The sequence below is a fragment of the Podarcis erhardii genome (genome assembly GCF_964252035.2).
Source record: "Podarcis erhardii genome assembly, chromosome: 1".
Taxonomy (NCBI): domain Eukaryota; kingdom Metazoa; phylum Chordata; class Lepidosauria; order Squamata; family Lacertidae; genus Podarcis; species Podarcis erhardii.
This window is the reverse complement of record NC_138497.1, coordinates 133812295-133832618: the sequence shown is the minus strand read 5'-3', so window position 1 is coordinate 133832618 and position 20324 is coordinate 133812295. Positions and strand designations below refer to the sequence as shown.

General features: G+C 41.8%; 1 protein-coding gene across 2 annotated transcripts in view; it reads left to right on the top strand.

Annotated features, from left to right (window-relative positions):
* Positions 1-20324, top strand: part of DRC11 (dynein regulatory complex subunit 11) — an 82509-nt gene that overhangs the window by 45438 nt on the left and 16747 nt on the right. For both annotated transcript variants that reach the window (XM_081870562.1, XM_081870561.1), the window contains exons 9-14: positions 162-237; positions 5510-5616; positions 7294-7386; positions 13969-14039; positions 15975-16057; positions 18922-19029. In XM_081870562.1, coding sequence (XP_081726688.1) covers positions 162-237; positions 5510-5616; positions 7294-7386; positions 13969-14039; positions 15975-16057; positions 18922-19029 — 538 coding nt within the window. The remainder of the gene's footprint in view (positions 1-161; positions 238-5509; positions 5617-7293; positions 7387-13968; positions 14040-15974; positions 16058-18921; positions 19030-20324) is intronic.

Below are 20324 nucleotides of genomic sequence, written 5' to 3'. Positions count from 1 at the left end.
GTGAAATTGGAGCACTGATGCCCTGATGAAAGGAAGTGGAATCTTGTTGTATGGGGACCACTGATACCATCGACTATTGATTTTACCTGTTTTGTAACATCAACTTTTAATTGTTTGTGTTTCTAAGTTATTGAGGTCAAGGTTTTATTTTGTAAATTAAGGAAGAAGAAGAAGGTTGGAAAATGTCACCTAGTAATTTTCTCCCGGTAATGGAAGCAGGAAACAACAAATACAAAGGCAAGTAGAGAAAGCATAGTTAGCGTAAATGTTGACTGTAAAATTTAATGCATGATATTCAGGCAAGTCTGTGGATGCAGAGTATACTCCATTGCTGGGCACAATCATGACAGCACAAAACCATTTAGCATGTGCCTAATTCAACAAATGAAAATGTAAGTTGAACATTCAAGCTTTAAGACATGCCTAATGAGATAAATTTATGTGGGTTCTTTACCATAGGGCTTGTTTACCATAATATGTAAGCAAGACTCCAGAAATACAAATGAGGGGGGGAATATATATATATATTGATTTATGTTCTAAATATGCATCTGGGAATTTCAGAGCAGCTTAACAGGATATGGTATGGTGGATTTCTTCATCAAACAATTCCATTTGTCACGTAGACACGGTGGCAAGAGGAGGGTAGTGTTAATTTCTTGAGACCTAACTGAAAACAGATGTGTGCATATTTCAAGGAGTTGCCAGTATAGGAACTCCCACTCCATTGTTATAAAAACCGTACATATATTAGAGGAGGCCAGCACAACTTGTGATCTACCAACCCAAATATCAGGCAGCCCACCAGAAGCGTCATAAACCTGCATTTCTTGGGCTGGAAAAAAGAGCAGGTTGTCAAGAAGCTGAAAGGCCAGGGTAGGGCTGGAGGGCTGCATTTGGCTTTGTTATGAGTCACAGTTTCTATAAGACTATGCTGGGAGCTGGAAAATTGTTTGGTGGAACAAAGGAAGGCAGCTGGTGATTTGCCTCTAGCTTAATTTTCCTGCTTGGGATGATTACATGTGGAAATACACTAATGTCCCCAAGCTTTTACTGTTTAATACAGATGGTGTGTGATACTTGAAGTGTTATCCTAAGTTAGTGTGGGTGTGGGAGTGTACACACACAGAGATATATACAGATGGGGGTTGTAAAAAGTGAGGTTAGAAGGAAATGAAATGCAGTAAAGATTGTGATAATTAAGTTTTTAGCAGAAGTAATTCATAGCTGTGTGAAACTGTTGAATTATGGTCAAAAGTTTTGGTGCTATCACGTGTGTACTGACTGAGACAAAGAATTTTTAGCATTTTTTTGTGTTAACTGGCTTACTAATGCCATAATGTTAGTGTCTTGAAGAACTGTTTTGTGAATTGGAATTCTGGGGAGGAATCATGGTGGATTAGACGTCTCTTGTCAACACTCCATTGACAAAGATAATTATGTGGTGATTAATAACAGTCAAGCCATAAATCTTGGTTATCACATTATCTCTGGAGGAACAGAAAAAACAGGGAATCATAGAATCATAGAATTGTAGAGTTAGAAGGGACCACAAGTGTCATCTAGTCCAACTCCTTGTAATGCAGGAATCTTTTGCCAAAAGTGGGGCTCAAACCCACAACCCTGAGATTAAGAGTCTCATGCTCTACTGACTGAGCTATCCCAGTCTTCTAGAGTCTATAACAGCTAAGAGGTGTTCCAACTGTGATAAATTTTCACTTTATTGTGTCCTATTTTTTGGCCTTCCAGTTTCTGCAGATGGTAGAAAGGAGTGCGAGTCTGAATCATCTGACAGACTTGAGCCCCGCAGAGAAACAGGGGGAAGCGCCAAGGCAAGGCGCACCCTCCAAAAAGCCCTGAGAGAGTGCTTAGGGTGTCAAGAGGCCCAGCAGCCCACAAAAGGGCTCTCCTGCAACCCCCAAACCCCAAATAATCATAAAATAATAATAAATAATAAAAGTGATGGCAAAACAATAACAATATTTTAAAAAACAAGGAATCCTGTCCATAGGATTATATTTGTAAAACAGATAAACATTTTGGGGGGAAGGGAAGAGAAGAAGAGAAAGGAATGTTGGAGCATTGGTATATTCTGTGTGTTTTGTGTTTTTATTACATTCCTTCTGAAATTCAAGTACTAAAACTAGATGACTTTGCAGATTTTTTGCAAGATACTGTCACAACTATGAACATATTTCACATTTATTTGAATAAAGGTTACCCTATACATACCTTAAAGGTAAAGGTAAAGGTACCCTTGCCCGTATGGACCAGTCTTGACAGACTCTAGGGTTGTGCGCCCATCTCACTCAAGAGGCCAGGGGCAGCGCTGTCCGGAGACACTTCTGGGTCACGTGGCCAGCGTGACAAAGCTGCATCTGGCGAGCCAGCGCAGCACACGGAAACGCTGTTTACCTTCCCGCCAGTAAGCGGTCCCTATTTATCTACTTGCACCCTGGGGTGCTTTCGAACTGCTAGGTTGGCAGGCGCTGGGACCGAGCAACGGGAGCGCACCCCGCCGCGGGGATTCGAACCGCTGACCTTTCGATCAGCAAGCCCTAGGTGCTGAGGCTTTTACCCACAGCGCCACCCGCGTCCCTCTAGCGCCACCCGCGTCCCTCTTATACATACCTTACTAGTTATAATATGTGAACATTGTGACCTTAACCTTCTTACCATTCCTTTAAGGTAGAGTGAAGTCTTTGCTTGCCTTGTCCTTAGAGAAATGGTATCATTCATCTGGTTACATATAAGTACAATAAATAAGTTCTTTCTTTAAAAATCCAGTGTGGTCCATCAATGAATAACAAATAACTAGGTCCTAATGTCCATGTGAAAACATAACACTCCAAACTTGCTGACCCACCCAGAAAACTCTGTAAAAATCAAATAATCTATATAATGGTCATATTCCCCACAGGCTTAAAGTCCAAACTCTGGTAACCCTGATGGAAGTGTCTTTTTAATCGCTACCATTACTAATACTGCATGCCAGCTTTCTCAGCTTATATATCTCAGTGCATCCATCATATTATTTAAAAGCTTAAGAGCAACTTTTAAAAATTAATGCTTTTCAGCATAACCCATTTTGGTTGCTGTCAGGGAACTGCCATCAGGGCCGGAGGGAGAGAGCGGGCTCCGGAAGGGTCCCAGAGAGCGTCCCGGGATGGGGAGAGGCAGCCCATCTTCTGGGGAAGAGAATCAGCGTAGCACCAGTGGAGAAGGGGGGCAGATGGGGGAAGCGGTGAGGCGGTCCCATGATTCCTTGCCAGGGACCAGCGGGGAGAGTAGGGGTCCTCCGCTGCCCCCGCCCTCCTTACGCAGAAGGCTTTTGCACAGAGAGAGTAGGAGGAGACTAGGCATCAAAGAGCTTCTTTGCTGGAAGAAGTTTAAAAAACGCCCACTGACGGATTCTGCCAGCGATTGAGACAGGCACGGGTGAGTGGCTGTCCGGACAGAAAAGGTTCACTCAGGCAACCCAGCCAGGTGTTGCACCGGTTTACGCACGAGCAACCCCTAGAACCATTACAGTTGCATATGAGAAAAACTCACTAAATGTTTGTTTTAAGAACCTAGGAAAAGCCTCCTGTTCTCACAGTGGCTGAACAGTTGCAGTGAGGATCCGAGTGAATCCTCACAGGTCAAAGTGGCCATTCTGTAGACATGTTATTTCTGTAGAGCAAAGCCTCCAACTTGTATAGTATTTACAAATATATACAACGTGAAGGTCTTTTGAGGGGTTCACAGCATTTATACCCCAAGAGGGTTCTGCTTCTTCCATAGCCACAGCCTTGGATTCCAGCAGAAACTGGGCATGGTTCTGTCTCCCAGCTGCAGTTTCTCACTTCTAGTTTTCACCCACATCACACACACACACACACACACACACCATTTCTCGTCCAGCACAGAGCCACTTCCTTTATTGCCTTACTGGCCTATACTTAGAGGGCCATTAACTCACCAGGAAGCTAGCCTGGGTATTCCAGGAATTAAATCAGTTCTGGATCCAGGAATTAGAAGGGGGCTCGGGAATACAGCCGCCGCCGCCACCCCCGGGGAAAAACTCATAACACTATCAACCTACCTGATTAAGTCACATATTTCACAAAACAGGGCAACCTTTGCGGGGAGGAGGGGTAGTGCAGTATGGCCATGTTTGATTAATGCCTTTGCTGATCCAGATCAGTGACTCAGGAGGAACAAAGTAAATACCCAAACATATTTTGCCAGGACAAAGCCCTGCTGATTCCTGTGTTCAGCTTGCAATACTGGCATTTGGTGCCAGTCCTTCATTGTGCAGCTTAGAACATTACAGAAGAGGAAACATGGGAGAATCAGGAGAGGTGAGCTGGGCGTTTTAAGTAGTACTGCGTTCTCCTCAATATTCTGGGCATAAAGCTTGGCCAAGGACAGTGGTAGGAAACCTGATCCTGCACTCTTGGAATCTTGCTCCAAGGTGATTGACAAGCATTCTCAAACCTATTCTTTGTAGGCACACAGGGAATGAGCAGCAGTCTTTCTCATTTTATTCCAACAGCTTTGCAGGGATAGGCAGAATTAAATCATAATGGGGGAAATTATAATATACATCATAATAAGACCCAAAAAAAACATGAAGATGCATCTTCCATGCATGATATTTATAACTATAATATGCCCCAAGTCTCCTTTGAACTGAGATTCAAACAGGCCTTGTGCACTAGTATGCTACTGGTGTTCTGCCTTCACCAAGAAGACAGATGTGTCATTCTTTTCCTCTTCTTATGGAGGAGTTTAAAGGGTTGTTAATTTCAGCTGCTCTGTTGTAGGGTTCTTTTTTTAAAAAAAAAAATCTACTAATAAAGGTTGTTTTCTGCTGCTCCAGAGAAGCGGACACGGAGCAATGGTTCCAAACTACAAGAAAGAAGATTCCACCTAAACATTAGGAAGAACTTCCTGACAGTAAGAGCTGTTTGACAGTGGAATTTGCTGCCAAGGAGTGTGGTGGAGTCTCCTTCTTTGGAGGTCTTTAGGCAGAGGCTTGACAACCGTATGTCAGGAGTGCTCTGATGGTGTTTCCTGTTTGGCAGGGGGTTGGACTCGATGGCCCTTGTGGTCTCTTCCAACTCTATGATTCTATGATTCTATAAATTATGAGTAGGTTTCATTAAAAGACACTAACCTACAACAGAACAGCTGAAATTAAGCAATTTTATAACGTTATATTTGCCATGGACTATGTAAAAATCAGTCTAATACAATTGCAACTAAAAGTTGAAACTTAATCATTACAGACAATGTTGGTTTTCCATTTTAGAATATGATTTCATGCAGTAAACTGCAGTCCTTCTGCAATCCATGGGACTTACTCCTGAGTAGAGATGTCTAAGCGTGTGGTGTGAAGATGCTAGGGCTTGTTACTGTTATCCAGTTGTCAGATAATAGCAATATAAACATCACTGTAGAGCTACTTTTAAAAAATATAAAACAAAGCGAAAACGCCACTCTTTTTTTTGCTCTTGGATAATAGATGTTTGGCAAAACAGAGATGAGGGATGGAACTTCTCACAGGAATATGACCCAGAACTGATCAAGGAGGAAAAGAGGAAAGAAGTTGAAGAAGAGATCAGAATACAGGTGAACTTCCAATAGCAGGCCACAAACACTGGCTGTTGCCGAAGAGAATTTCTAGTAAAAGCTTGTTAGAAATATTAATCGATTGACATCGGTCTGCCTTTCCCCAGTCACTCTGTGCTATGAAGTAGCTAAAGTATAGTCCTTTGATAGTTCCTTTGGTTAGAAATGGGGGCTCTTTTACAATTGAAAGTTGCTTTGAGACATTTGAATAAACAACAGTAGTTACTTAGCATTTATATAGCACTTTAGGACATTACAAGCATTATCAGGTCTGATCTACACATGCAGTAGAATGAGGCGAGAATAAGATAAAAGAGTTCTTAGGTGACAGAAGAGATTGTACCAGAAATTTTCAGGTTGGGATCAGATTTTTAATGCTCTCCTATGTAATCAAAAAGAATTAGCAGGGAGAGTTGTGGGATAAAACTTTTCTATTTGATATACCAGTTTTCATTTTGAATGTGAAGTATTTAAATCATAACCCCCATCTCTAATCTCAAGTAGAGACTATACCACCTCAGGAACCTTGATGCCCTCATTCTGCTAAATGTGTAGATCAATACCGTATTTTTCGCCCCATAGGGCGCACCGGCCCATAGGGCGCACCTAGGTTTTTTGGGGGGGGGAATAAAAGGGGGGAATTATCCCCCCCCCAGGCACGGGGCTGGGGCGGGGGAAGCCAGAGCTTCCCACGACCCCAGAACAGGCTGCTATCCGCCAGCCTAGGGAGCCCGGTGGGAAGTCATGCACTCCGCTGCGTGCCCCAGGCTTCGGGCAGCAGGCTGCTATCCGCAAGCCTAGGGAGCCGTGTGGGAACTCGCGCGGGCTCCCCAGGCTTGCGGATAGCTTCCTGAAGCCTGGAGAGCGAGAGGGGTTGGTGCGCACCGACCCCATGCGCTCTCCAGGCTTCAGCGAAAGCCTGCATTCGCCCCATAGGACGCACACACATTTCCCCTTCATTTTTGGAGGGGAAAAAGTGCGTCCTATGGGGCAAAAAATACGGTAATCTGCGCAACAAGGATTGCTTGCAGAAGCTGGATTTCCCCCTGGATTTCTAATGGAGATTTAAACGGCGGGAGGCTCTCACTGCCTTAGTGGCTTGCCTAAGGCCACCTGCAGAGTACCGGTAGTTGCAGAGTAAGAGTGAAACTGTAGACTTCCCAGTTCACACCCTTAGCCACTAAACTTCACCAGCTCTTTTGCTATGCTTCCCAGGGTCCTCAGCACAATGTAGGATTGGAAGAGATCACTTCATTCCCCTCATGAATGCCATAGTAGTTCCTGAGGTGTTTAATCACCTCAACATAAAGCCTAGAACCTCTGGGCAGCAGCTGCACTGCCCAGGAGACTCCATTAATTTCAGACCAGATATGGACCCTGGATAATGTGAAGTCTCAGATGAAAAGAATTCACAAGGGATTGGTTGAATCTGATAAAAAATATGCTTAATTTTGCCATTAGCAGGCTTCCAGTTCCTGCCCTTCTGCCTCCTGATCTTGTAAGATTTTACATGCCCAATCTTACAGTACATAGCAAAAACAAATATATATATACCAAAATTTGATAGTGCGTGTTGTTCACCTATTTCCAGCACATGATTTGTGTTTTCTGGTTAAAGAGACTTTAGGAGTAAAAAACATGCCTTTCCAGACTCCCTGTATATATCTGTCCAAACAGGTTGATGAGCTAATGCGCCAGGAACTGAAGAATTTAAAGCTAGCTGTGGATAGAGAGATAGAGAGAAAAGGCCAAAAAGGCAAAAAAGGAAAGGTGAGTAGACGTTTATAGCTATATTAGAAGCAGAATTACTAATTAACTAGGAACCAGTGCAGACACTGTTTTCTACAAGTTCCCAACAGAAATAACTGCTTGTGGTTTATATTGCTTCAAACAACAGTGAGATGTAGCCAAGAGTTTTTGTTGGCATATTGGATGTGGTTTGTCTGGAGCGAGACAAACCGCAAGGCCAGATTCAGATGTAATGGCAGAAGTAGGAAAGGAGCAACGTGTCTGTGATTTTTCCTGTGAGTACCTGCACACTTAGTCATAGTTTTACTCAGGCTTCTGTGTGAACTGGACCTGTTTCTCAGCTATCCATAGGGCAGAAATAAAGAGACAGCTTTTCACATTGCTGTGAACTTTTATTCCTAATGTCTGCTATCTGTCTTCTCCTTCTCCATTTCTAGAGTTAGCTGTTCTCCAGAACAATTTCTGCTTGAAACAATAATACAAGTTTAATTCACCAAGTAGTTTATCTCAGAAAAAAAGAGTTAATTCAGTTTGTAATGAAGAGCTTTCTACAACAAAAACATAACTCACAACAGTCCACAGGCTCATAAAACATTAGTTCCACTTTAAATGTTCAAATAAATGTCAGCTACTGGGAGCTGCTGCCAGCCTGAACCCAACACCTAAAGCAGTTTGAGTAAAATAGAATAATCTGCACTTACAATTTTCATATCCATGAAACAGCTGGTCAACTTGGAAATATACAGAATCTATGGATGTGCCAGGAGACCTTGAAAATAGTATGCCTTTGGGAATGCGGCAAGTTAAAGAAGGGAAATAAGCCTCAGCATGATGTGAATGGACCACTTAATAATAACAATAATTTTTTTAAAAAAAATATTATTTATATGCTGCCCATCTGACTGGGTTGCCCAAGCCACTCTGGGCAGCTTCCAGCAAAACATAAAAACACAATAAAACATCAAATACTAAAAACTTCTGACAATGTGCGTGTGTGAAATGCCAGGAATTGAAGAGCATGGCTCTTTAAGTGCCAGAAGATGCTTCATAGATTTTGATACTTCATGGTTTTATCCATGCACATGCATATCTGCACATGCACTAGAGACAAGGCGCACTCACCGACTTACTTTGAGATGCAGCTTCAAGAGATCCTGCAGAAAGAGCTGATCCCTGCTAGCAACTTACAGATCATGACAACAACAGCAACTTACAGATGATAACAGCAGCAGCAGCAAGGCATGATCAGAAGGCAAAAATAAAAATAGGAACAGAATAGGATAAGTGATTTACCATGGAGAAATAACAACTCTCTCTCTCTCACTCTCTCTCTCTCTCTCTGTCTGTGTGTGTGTGTGTGTATGCTTTATTGAAATGAAAGAAAAGTAGCAAACAGAAATTCATCCAGAAAAATAAAAACTGTAGTTTTTACATCAAATCACAGTAAGTTCTTCTTTCATCTATACCGACTTCCCATCTACCACTTATTTTGTCAAGCGCACTATCCATTTTCCTTTGTTAATTTTCGTTCACAACTTATTATTCTGTTAAGTATTCACAGTATCACAGAAGGCATTCAAGGAAACAACAACAAATAGAGGCCATCCTTTTTATAATAAAGCACTTGCAGTTATGAAACATTTGTCCAGGTATCATACCATCGGGTGCAAGCAATAATATATATATATATTTAAAGAGAGTAGTACATTTCAACAAATGTAATGTAAACACACCTTATTTGTAAGAAACTCTTATTTAAATCAGTTCTTCTAAGATAAGTTTCTCTGTTCGTCAGAATTCAAAAATAGTATAAAATGGTAATTTAAACCTCAGAAAGCTTTGTAAAATGAAAGCATTCCATGCAAGTCCAGTATTTTGCTCTGGGGCAGCTTGATAGAAGGTTCCCTCTACAAGTGGAACTGGAAAGGAACAAAAACACAGATGTCTTTCTGTATTTCATATTTGCCTTCTGCTTTCCATAAACAAGTTCATACTGAGCAGGGCTCCCAACAACACCAGCTACACCAAGCCATATTTCAGTTAAACTTATAAAAGCAATATAATGAATATATCAAATTCATAAAGATAACACACAAAACAGTTCAATAATTTTTTTAAAAATGAATGATAGTAATAATAATTACTACCTAGCAAATTATCAATTAATTTACTAATCCAGTAGCATTGCATTAGACTAAATAAATAACACAAATAGCTCTCAGCGCAGCAACTGGACTGTGGAAAAGTTTCCCAACAGAGATGGCAAATAAAATAATTTCACTAGCCAGAACCTTCCCATATGAAACAGATTTGGAGGAAAGATCACTGATGTCTAATGATTGAAAATCATGTTGGATATAGCTGAGAGGACCACTTTGCAGGTGTCAGGAAACATGTCTGTTTTGCTGGTGCAGCAAAAAATGGGGCAAAACTGGAAGACATTTAAGTAGGTGGTTAGGAGGGATTTGGGGGCTCTTAGAAAGGGCTTATTTCATCTTATACCCACATTTAGATTGACTTTGAAATAATCTGAGCAATTCCTGATTATTTTCTTAGGAAGTGGCTTAGTTTATTTCATTGTTGCATAGAGTTTGGGTTTCCTGGACTTAAAATTTGAGATTTCAGTGGAGAATTCAAAACACACATATCCACCAACACCTTGATTCCCCCCCCCCCCCACAAAAAAAAATTGCATGCATTCAACAGAAAAAGCCACAAAGAAAAAATCAAATAAAGATGCAAATAAAGAGGACTGCTGCTAATTAACTGTTTTGATATGTTTTTGTGGTTTTCATTAAATATGTTTCATTAAATTCATAAGGGGGTTAAAGAGTTTCTCTCAAAAGGAGGTTTTTCTATGGCATGAAGTAGAGCACGTAGGAAAGCCACGAACAAAAATATTTTCTCAGTCTCTGCTTAGCACATGCCAATTTTTCCGTAAATCTTGATGTTAATTAGAAAGACTTTTCCCACAGTATACTGTATATAAAACTTCCAAATTACTCTAGTGGATAAATTGCCTTAAGGAAGCTAACAGTTGGCCAATATGCTGAACATATGCTCATTGTCTATGTAAGCAGAAATGATCTAATCTCCATGATGTGATCATTTTTAAATTAGGGAAAGATAATGGGCCAAAAGATAATAGACCCTAAAGAAAAGAAAGAGGGATGGGGAAGAGGAAATTGGTGCATCTTCAGTGTCTTTGAGGTGCTAAACAAAGATGTATTGTGTTATGTATCCCATAAGAAGCTTTGATTACTAATACCAGATGCATGCATAAAAAATGTTACTGTAATATGTTGTTGTTGTTATATTTGTAGATCCAGTTTGATATGTGATATACCGTATTTTTCGCTCTATAGGATGCACTTTTTCCCCTCCAAAAATGAAGGGGAAATGTGTGTGCATCCTATGGAATGAATGCAGGCTCTTTGGCTTCAGCGATAGCAACGCAAAGCCTCCAAAGCGCAGAGAAAGTGCTCCCTCCGCACTCCGGAGGCTTCGTGTTGCTTTTGCTGAAGCATGGAGAGCGAGAGGGGTCAGTGCGCACCAACCCCTCTCTCTCTCCAGGCTTCAGGGATAGCCGCCTGAAGCCTTTGGAGCTCAGCAGGAACTCGCGCTGCGCTCCGAAGGCTTCAGGTTCCTTTTGCAAGACTCTCCTGGCTTCAGCAGAGAGGGAGAGCTGTGCAGCGCCCCTTCAGCTAAGCGGGAGGAGAAAGGGAAGGGGCTCCGTTTCTCCTGCCGCTTCGCTGAAGGGGCGCTGAGCAGAGAGGGGGAGAATTTTTTTTTCTTGTTCTCCCCCTCTAGAACAAGGTGCGTCCTATGGTCGGGTGTGTCCTATAGAGCGAAAAATACGGTACTTTCTGGAGCTGCCCAAACCGCTTTAATTATAGAATCCGATGTTGCATCAGTAGAGCTTCTGTTTATTAACTGATACATCAGACTGCCTCTGTGTCTGTCTGTCTGTCTGTCTGTCTGTCTGTCTGTCTGTCTGTGAGAGAGAGATCCCCATAAAATGTTCTGCAAGTATCCCAAATGTATTGCTAATAAATGTTCATCTGTCTGATAACAGATGGTAGTGCGATTCCTGTTGGGCCTTTCCAAGTTCAAAGACAGGACTATGGGATCACCAAGTGAAATTGATACAAGTCAATGGTGGGTGGGGCTGGTGCCACAACTGGATAGGACCCAAGCCAACCCGACACATCCATCCATTTACACACACAAGCAGCCACCTCATTTATTGGCTTTCTCAGTCACTCATAATGCTCAGAATCATTGGCCATTGCAGATCCCCTGCCTTCAATGAATCAGTCACTTTCCTCAAATCAACAGCCTTTTAGTTATTACTGTTTTTATTATTTTTTATTAAATCTATATACTGCCCTTCATCTGAAGATCTCAGGGTGGTTCGCAAGATAAAAATACAGGATAAAAGCACAAATGAATAGTTAGAAGAAAAGCAAAACAGTAACAATAACCCCCTTCCCACAAACACATTTAAAACGCGGTAGAATATTAGTCAGCCAAAGGTCTGGTTGAAGAGGAACGTCCTCGCCTGGCGCCTAAAGATGTATAATGAAGCTTTTTAAGAAGTTGTTTGATAGCGCTATTGTTTCATGTTTTTTCAATCATTCCAGGAAGTGCTGTCATTGGGAATCTTGCCCCCGCTGCCTTCTTCATCTACTGCTTCACCAGTTCCTCAAAAATGGCTTTTCACGCCCTTAGGCATACACAGTTTTATTTTGTCTTCGGCATTTTTAAGCCCAGCAGGAGAAAAAGAGCGGTGATTGGGGAAACCGTTGTGCCAGAGTCTCCAGCTGTCTCTTCCTGGAATGAATGAAATGCTGGTATAGTTGGGAGCCAGTATCAGGCTACCTGGGCCACTATAAGTGATCCTGTCAGGCTTTCACCTTTAACCCCCCCCAACTGCCAAAAAAAGCAAGAAGGGCGCTGCAGAGGTGTGTGCCGCAGTGTCTGGGTTGTAGGTCACTCTACTGTTTCTGAATGTCACTGCTGTTACTCAGAGGAGGGCAGAGGTTGAGCCCAAAGGCTGTCAGGCCAGTGGAAAAGACTCTCAGGGCTGGCTCCTGCCTGTGGGCCACCATTTCCCTGCTGCCTTAACCCTGTTCCAGGCAAAATCATGTAACACAGATGCCAGAGAGTTGATGTTGTGGCAAACCCCCTCGTAACTACTGCTCAGGTTTTGGTTTTTATGAAGAAGACTCTTCTAGGGAGACGTTAAACGGATAAAAGGTTTTATTTTACAGAACAATGGGTAAAACAAAAGATGTGTTAGGAGATAGAATTCTTTCAAGAAACAGATAACTATCTGTTCCCCCCCCCCTCTCTAATTTGGTGGCTGTTACAGGCTTCTCAAGGTGGTAAACACATAGCTTCTTTTCAGTTATTTCACTTCAGCTCCTTAAACTTAATTGTATAGTTGTTACATCTTAGGTCTTAACATTTGGATTCTGATACTTTCTGTTAGTTTCCTAACCTTCTATAAATCACACTCCTGGGACTCCTCTAGTAGGATGACAGCGCCAGGGGATCACTACACCCCTCTTAAACAATGCCAGGTCCTCTGGTGGTTACTCAGCATGGAAAGAGGGCCTGCTTGGTGTGCCAGCTGTGGGACTGGTAAAGGTGCTCTTCTCTGTTGAGCAGTACTTGCACTGCCAGAAGCGGCGGCGACAGAAAAATGTGATAAATTTGAGGCCCACAATGTCTCATATGCAATACGGCATGTGCTGCTGAAATCTTTGTATGTCCCAATTAATGAGATTGATGCAGTGATTCACAAGTTGCAGCCCAGACCACAAGTGTCCTGCAAGTGGGACTGAACTTCACCTTGAAAAATGAAGGCTGTGTGTTGGAGGAGGCATCCAACATGTTTCCTCAAGAGGGAGGAGGACCATGTAACATTGATCCCTCCTGAAGAACATTATTTCCATGTTCTTCACAAGGAAATAATGACACACCAAGATTCCCTGGTCCAGCTGGGCTGGAATTCCTCGCCAGTGTGTAGCCAGAACAGTCCCACGTGAGCCACTGCAGACTGGGCAAAGGGGAGAGAAGAAGGCTCAAGGGAAATATTAAATGTTTTGGGAGTTGGTCAAGAAAATACAGGTACAGTGGTACCTTGGTTTAAGAACAGCTTAGTTTATGAACAACTTGGATTAAGAATGCTGCAAACCCGGAAGTAGGTGTTCTGGTTTGTGAACTTTGCCTTGGAATAAGAACATGTTTCGCTTCCTGATGGGTGAGTTCCATTTGTAAATTGCGTCCCCCGCTGCTATGGGAAAGCACGCCTTGGTTTAAGAATGCTTTGGTTTAAGAACGGACTTCCAGAACAAATTAAGTTTGTAAACCAAGGTACAACTGTATTTGAGTGTAGTTAAGTGTGCTTGCAATTTTCATCCAAGAATAAACAATGTGATATAGATAGATAGATAGATAGATAGATAGATAGATAGATAGATAGGCAGGAGGAGTTAAATCACTAGAGGCCACTGAAACTATTCAGAATCTTGTGCTAACTTTTAGCTGGGTGTAGAAGTGTTGCCTTTGCTAACTTTCTCCATTTATGATCCTTAGAAAAAGAAAAAAGGGAAAAAGGGTGGAAGGAAGAAAAAATCTAAGAAGGAGAAAGATCTGACTCCTGACAGGTAAAAATGCACCTGCTCCTCTGAGATTCACATTGACACATCTCTCTCTCTCTTTGCTTTGTTCAAACACAAAAGGGAGTCAAAGTTGGTATGCCTAAGCCTGAACCTGGTAGCTCCAATTTCTTAGCAATTATGGAGAATCTAACATAGAATTCTTTTAAAATGGATAACATATAGAGAGAGATTTAGATAGGAAATGTCAACCACCAATTTGCAGAGAGTTCATTTTAGGTTATATGTACTGTGGACCTCAGTTCTGTGCATTTTCATCATATCTCTAATGGTTCTTTGAAGAATTGTCATTAAATTTTATTCCTTATGGCAGGTGTAGGAACACCTGGTAGTTTCAGATATGTATCAGATTTTCCATCTGTTTTTAACATCCCTGAAATAGGACACTAGCTAGTCCTTCTGTAATAATTGAACAAAGCAGCATTTATTCCCTATATAAAACAAATCATAAAGTACAATCCTTGATGCTGCCTCTTAGATTGCTGCCCATTGGGCTGACGGTAGGAAGCTTAGGGTAAATAGTGTTGCCAGCTGCTCTGGAATCTCTTTGAAGCCATATTGGTGGGGTGGACATTAAAAAAAACAAGCAAACAACAAATAGCTGTAGCTTTACTACCTTTGCCAGTTACCTGACACTTCAAATCTAAATGTCTATTGTTGTTTTTTATTTAGATTTTTCCAGACTACCACAAATAACATTACTAAACTCCATCTCCATGCAAAAGAGTTAATGCCATATTCATTGAGTGGCGGGGGGGGGAGTGGGGAGGCCATCCCACTCTCTGAACATTTCTGACTACCACTTCCAAGATTAAATACGGAATGGTGCCCCTATGATTCATTCACAAACAGGGCCCAAAACATGATAGCCATGTTCAAATATATAAAAGGATGTCACATAGAGGAGGGAGAAAGGTTGTTTTCTGCTGCTCCAGAGAAGCGGACACGGAGCAATGGTTCCAAACTACAAGAAAGAAGATTCCACCTAAACATTAGGAGGAACTTCCTGACAGTAAGAGCTGTTTGACAGTGGAATTTGCTGCCAAGGAGTGTGGTGGAGTCTCCTTCTTTGGAGGTCTTTAAGCAGAGGCTTGACAACCATATGTCAGGAGTGCTCTGATGGTGTTTCCTGCTTGGCAGGGGGTTGGACTCGATGGCTCTTGTGGTCTCTTCCAACTCTATGATTCTATGATTTTGGCACCTGAGGTGAACTGCACATCGGTATCTCTCCTGCCAGCAAAGAAGGGGTGGGTGAAGATTGACACCAGAAACAAGGCTGGGAGGAGACCAGCAGCTCCTCCTCTTCACCAAGAGGCCACTGTAGAGGTGGCATTGGGAGGGCTACCGGGCAGCTGGATCTGACGCCCCTGTGGATCCTGCCACCTGAGGCGGTCGCCTCACCTTGCCTCATGGGTGGGCTGGCCCTGTGTGGTATTATACCACTAACTAGGTCCAAGAGAAGATCTGTGTACTACAGAGTTGCCTCCAGCATTTCAAATACACAATCTTTTTCTTTCTTTAAAAAATGCCTTCCTAAAAGCTGCTTGTTCACCCTGTTCTACTGACTTGCAGGAACTCTGCAATGATGTTGAACGGTGATGTTATGTTTCAAGTAGCCTGGAGGCAATAATGTGAGACGACCTGTGTTGGGGAAAGGTTTGAACTCCAAATTTCTATGAAATAATTTCATTATTGTATTGTTAGTATTTCATACTACAGTATTTCATACCGCTAATAGATGGCAATTGCTGCTAATGTTACAATAAGTGTACAAGTGAGTTTTCCCTAAAAATGAAAATGTAATTATTGTACATTTTAGCCATATGCAGACATTACAAATGCTTACATGAGGGTGTGTTTTTAAAGAAATGATTTGCATTTTTATCTGCAAATCTGGGTGTTAAATTATGTATCTCTTTGTAGGACCATTGATTCTCTCTACCAGGAGCTGGTAGAAGCACAGATATTAATAAGAGCCAAGAAAGTGAAACTCGGCGATTATGTGGGTAAAGTATTAACTTTATGTACCAATACAGAAGTACATCTTGATTTCCTTTACATTTACATATAATATTTTAAAATTGCAATGTTGTGCAACCTGCCTTGTGTTCCTATAATAGACTATGAATAGACAAGCCACACCATTCATACCAATGTAGCTGGTTCCAGATATAAAAATTAATATAAGCTTAACTTCTGACTCAGCTTGACAGTTGAAGCAGAGATCTTCAGGATTTAGTCTGTGATTTATAATCTTCATATTTTCTAATTCTGGTGCTTTGTCATTTCTACATCTGGCTGGCACCAAACACTAAATTAAATGAGGCTTCCAATAGCATTTCCCTACCTGTGTTTTGAAGATGTTTCTCGGGAAGCTGCAAAGGTCAGACTGTGCTCTTCAGGGATGCCACAGGAACTGAGCACAATTCTAGTCTCATAGTTAAATCTGACCCCCTTGCTGTTGCAAAGGCACTGGCATCAGCCATCCCAGGCTGTTTCCCCTTACATGCTTTTAAAACCTGGGCAGAGAAAAGTAACATCCACATCAGCCCTAAATATGGAAAAATGTAAGCATTTATTCAAAAGCATAATTTAGACCAAGTTAAAAACATCTGATAGAGTATAAGTGGGTTCCACTATGGTGCCACTTCTCTGACTCACTTTTATACTCTGCTCCAGTTATGCAAACTGCTTCGGGTCCTGATGTGCAAATTAGTCATCCAGCCGGCGTATGGGGGCAAAAGACCAACCAAACCATCCAATAGCTGCTGCTTCCCTCTGAAGTTTCACTTGGGGTAGCCAGTGCTCATTACCCAAACCCTCCTGCAGTTTATCTGGTAAAGCAAATGATTAGTGGTTCTTGGGCTGAAACAATCTCAACATATGCTCAGACTTTTAATGGCGAACAGGTCTGGCTTGCTGGCATGGAGCTGCGTATGCTATTAACTCTTGCGCCCCTCTGAAACAGGCTTCACAAGCCTGACCCTTTTCAGGATGAGCTTCATGGGTCAAATTTGAACAGGTAGGCAGGGGCAACCCACGTGGATATCAGATGATGTCAGTGTCCAAATCCCTCGTGCTCCAATCTCCAAGGCTGCAAAAGATTGCAGCGTAGAATGTCCCTGTTCAGGGTTCCTTCCAACCAGCCAGAATACTCTTTTCCACCACCTGCACGTCAGTTTCCATTCCCCCTCCCAAACTACAGCCCGTATTCTATGCCCACTGAACATTGGAGTGTGTGTGTGTGTGTGTGTAGGGGTGTTTCCTCTCCTTATGGTTTAGTCTTCTAAACATTGTTTGCACTTCTGCACACCTTGGTTTTCATCCAACCCTGCAAATGCTTCCCTTTAGTACAGGGGTGGAGGAACCCTTTAAGCCTGATGGGCTAGATCTTGCCCACCCACTGAGAGCCAACTTTAACAGGTGGGCAGGACCACCTGCCTGTCAATCATCTGACATCAGGGAATTGTTCAAATATGGTTGCTACACTGTAGCCTCTTCTGAGCATGCCTCAATCCTTTTAGCTGTCAGTCAGCTGATGGTTGCTTAGAGGGAGCCCCTTTGAAGTCTCAGCATAGGGGGAAACGTCCCTAGAACTGGAAGACTTTCCCCTCTGCAGAGAAAGCAGCTTGTATTCAAAGTGTTGGGAGAAATGCTTTGAGTATGGATTGTGCCTTTGGGTGATACAAAGATCAGCTTTCACAGAATGGATTTGCTATTGCTATATAAGGTACTAGAAGCTGCCAAATTTGTCCAACACTAAAAAGATCTGCCAGCTATCCAAATCCTTAACAACCAACGGGCAACTAAACTGGTCATTTATGCAGTATTTTCAGTGTTCAAGGTGCCTCACACCCATTGCCACACTCTCCTCACAACAACCCTGCGTGGATGCTGTGGATAAGTATTTCCATAGGGAAGAGAGGAGGCTGAGAGTTAGTGACTTGTCTCCTCAGGCCAAGTGAGTTTGTAATTGAGATGAGACTTGAATTAACAACCTCCTGCATCACACCTCATTATCTTAGCCAGTGCACCCGCTCTCTACTGTGGGCTTGTAAAGAAAACACCCACTTTTTCTATTTTTATGATTCAGTCTTATTTAATTTACTGTTTGATAAATTTGCCTTTATCAAAGGCACATAAAGGTTTCAAAAGCAAAACCTTTAAAATATGTTCATGTAAATAAATACTAGCAATAAAAAGTTTGCATAAATGTAAGTACAGATTATGCTTCTATTGATGATGATAAATGGTACTCTTAAGACATTTCTCCTCACCACATGTCAGTCCTTCTTAACCCTGTGATTATGTCCATGGGTTACATACTCTGTGGCTTCTCAGCAGCTAGAATCCACGTTTCCATTCTGAATGACTCAGCTAGCAATGAGAACCACTGTAGTCCCAGAGATAGCACACTGGATGCCAGCTGCATTTAGAGCGCACCCACAATCAGGCCCTTGTTCTTTACCTATAAATTGGAATAGTGTTAACCTATCTCACATCAGTGCTGCAAGGATTCAATCTGTTTAGTTTGTCTATGAATTCTGCCCACTGTGCAGTTGTCATTTTTATGTACTTGCCAATTGATGGTATACTTGTGAAATAATTTACACATTTCTAGAAAAATAGCATGAGGGTCAAAATTCATTTAAATTGCCGGCTGAATATTTCCACTTCTATTTTTATTTTGTCTTCATGTTGGGGGATGCATTCCATATTAATAACTATTAGAACTCATAGATTTAAATCTGTCATGGCTTAACAGGATGCTAAACTTGTATTCCCTGGCAGTTTCGAATGTCTGGAGTTACACCTTTTGTAATAATAATACAGTATCACCTATGAAGAAGCCTTTGTCTCTTCCCTGTAGGTGAGTACAGCTATCTGGGGTCTACCCTTCGGCAGAAAGACATAGAACCAATGCCATCTCTCACAGATGTCAGGCAGCTCATCGCTCTGTATGGCATATTGCCATTAGGTAAGATCACAGGAGAAATGGTCAGAGGGCAGACACCATGCCTTGCTTCCTGTCAGCCTCATATACTTTTACTAGCTATGACAGTGCCTGATTGATTTTGGTTGAAAGCATTCTGCACAATTCTTTTTCAATTAAGTATTCTGAACTGATACAGTATGGTTTTAATAGCATACTTAAAAGGGGAGCGTGGTTGCTGTGTGTTTGACATGCCGTTTCGTTGCCATTTCTTGTTTGCATGTTAACAGTTTGGGAGCTGTAGCACATAAAGGAAGTCACTTGGGAAAGGTAATAGCTAATACAAGCTCCAGTGATTATAAATTTAATCAAGTTAGGGAAAAGGCTAAGGTTGCAGTTTACCTTTTACAAGCCAGCTAATGTGTCTTGCTGTTGAACAATGGAAGCATTTATGGAATTAGTCAGCTCATTTCATATATTGGAGAAAGTGCTTTTAATTGCTCTTGCCTTCTAAAACTCTAGAAATTAATAACCAAACATGTATGTTTTCTTAAATGTACTATCTGCATAGTATATTGTTCAAATATGGTAAGTATAAACCTTTACGGGGGGGGGGGAGGCTTTTCCTTAGGCTGCAGTGGAGCTCCTGTCACTTTTCTGAACATGATCCAGTCAATTTTACAGAAAGAACATCCTATCACACCTCCAAACTGAGCCAGTTTGCAGATTTTCAGAACAGATCCATGTTAGCAGTAGGGATGAAAGGATCTGTCAATTTTGGATTCTCATTTTTCCAATTTAGAATTCTGCAAGATTTTTGCAATTTAAAAAAATTGTGAAGATTAGTCAGCATTTTTGTGTGAATTTCTCCCAATAAACAGGTTTTTGTTTGCATTTTCTCACAATATAATACTTGTTGTATATAATTTCCATGAATATAATCATCTTTAGGCACATTTCCCCCTAATATATGCATTTTCCTAAACATAGTTTGGATGGAGAACTGCATCACAACATTCAGATAAGTGTGAATTTCGAAGGATGACTGTGTTTTGGTTCTCAGATTATATCGCAAAGTGCTAATTTGATAAATTCAGCTTTAAATATCGCATTGGCCTGAATATAAGCCACACTTTTCCCCCAAATTCTGACCGTGAACAGTTAAAGTGCAGCTTATATTCGCGACCTTACCAAAATTGGCTTTTAGATCGGCTGCGAGGCGGCACGCGGTTGCGGGGAGCCATTGAACTGGTCTGTGGCAGCGGCACTGTTGGATTTGGCAGAGCCTGACTGCAGCGCTGGGGACCACGTGGGCTCCAGGCGCACTGCAGAAGCCTTTC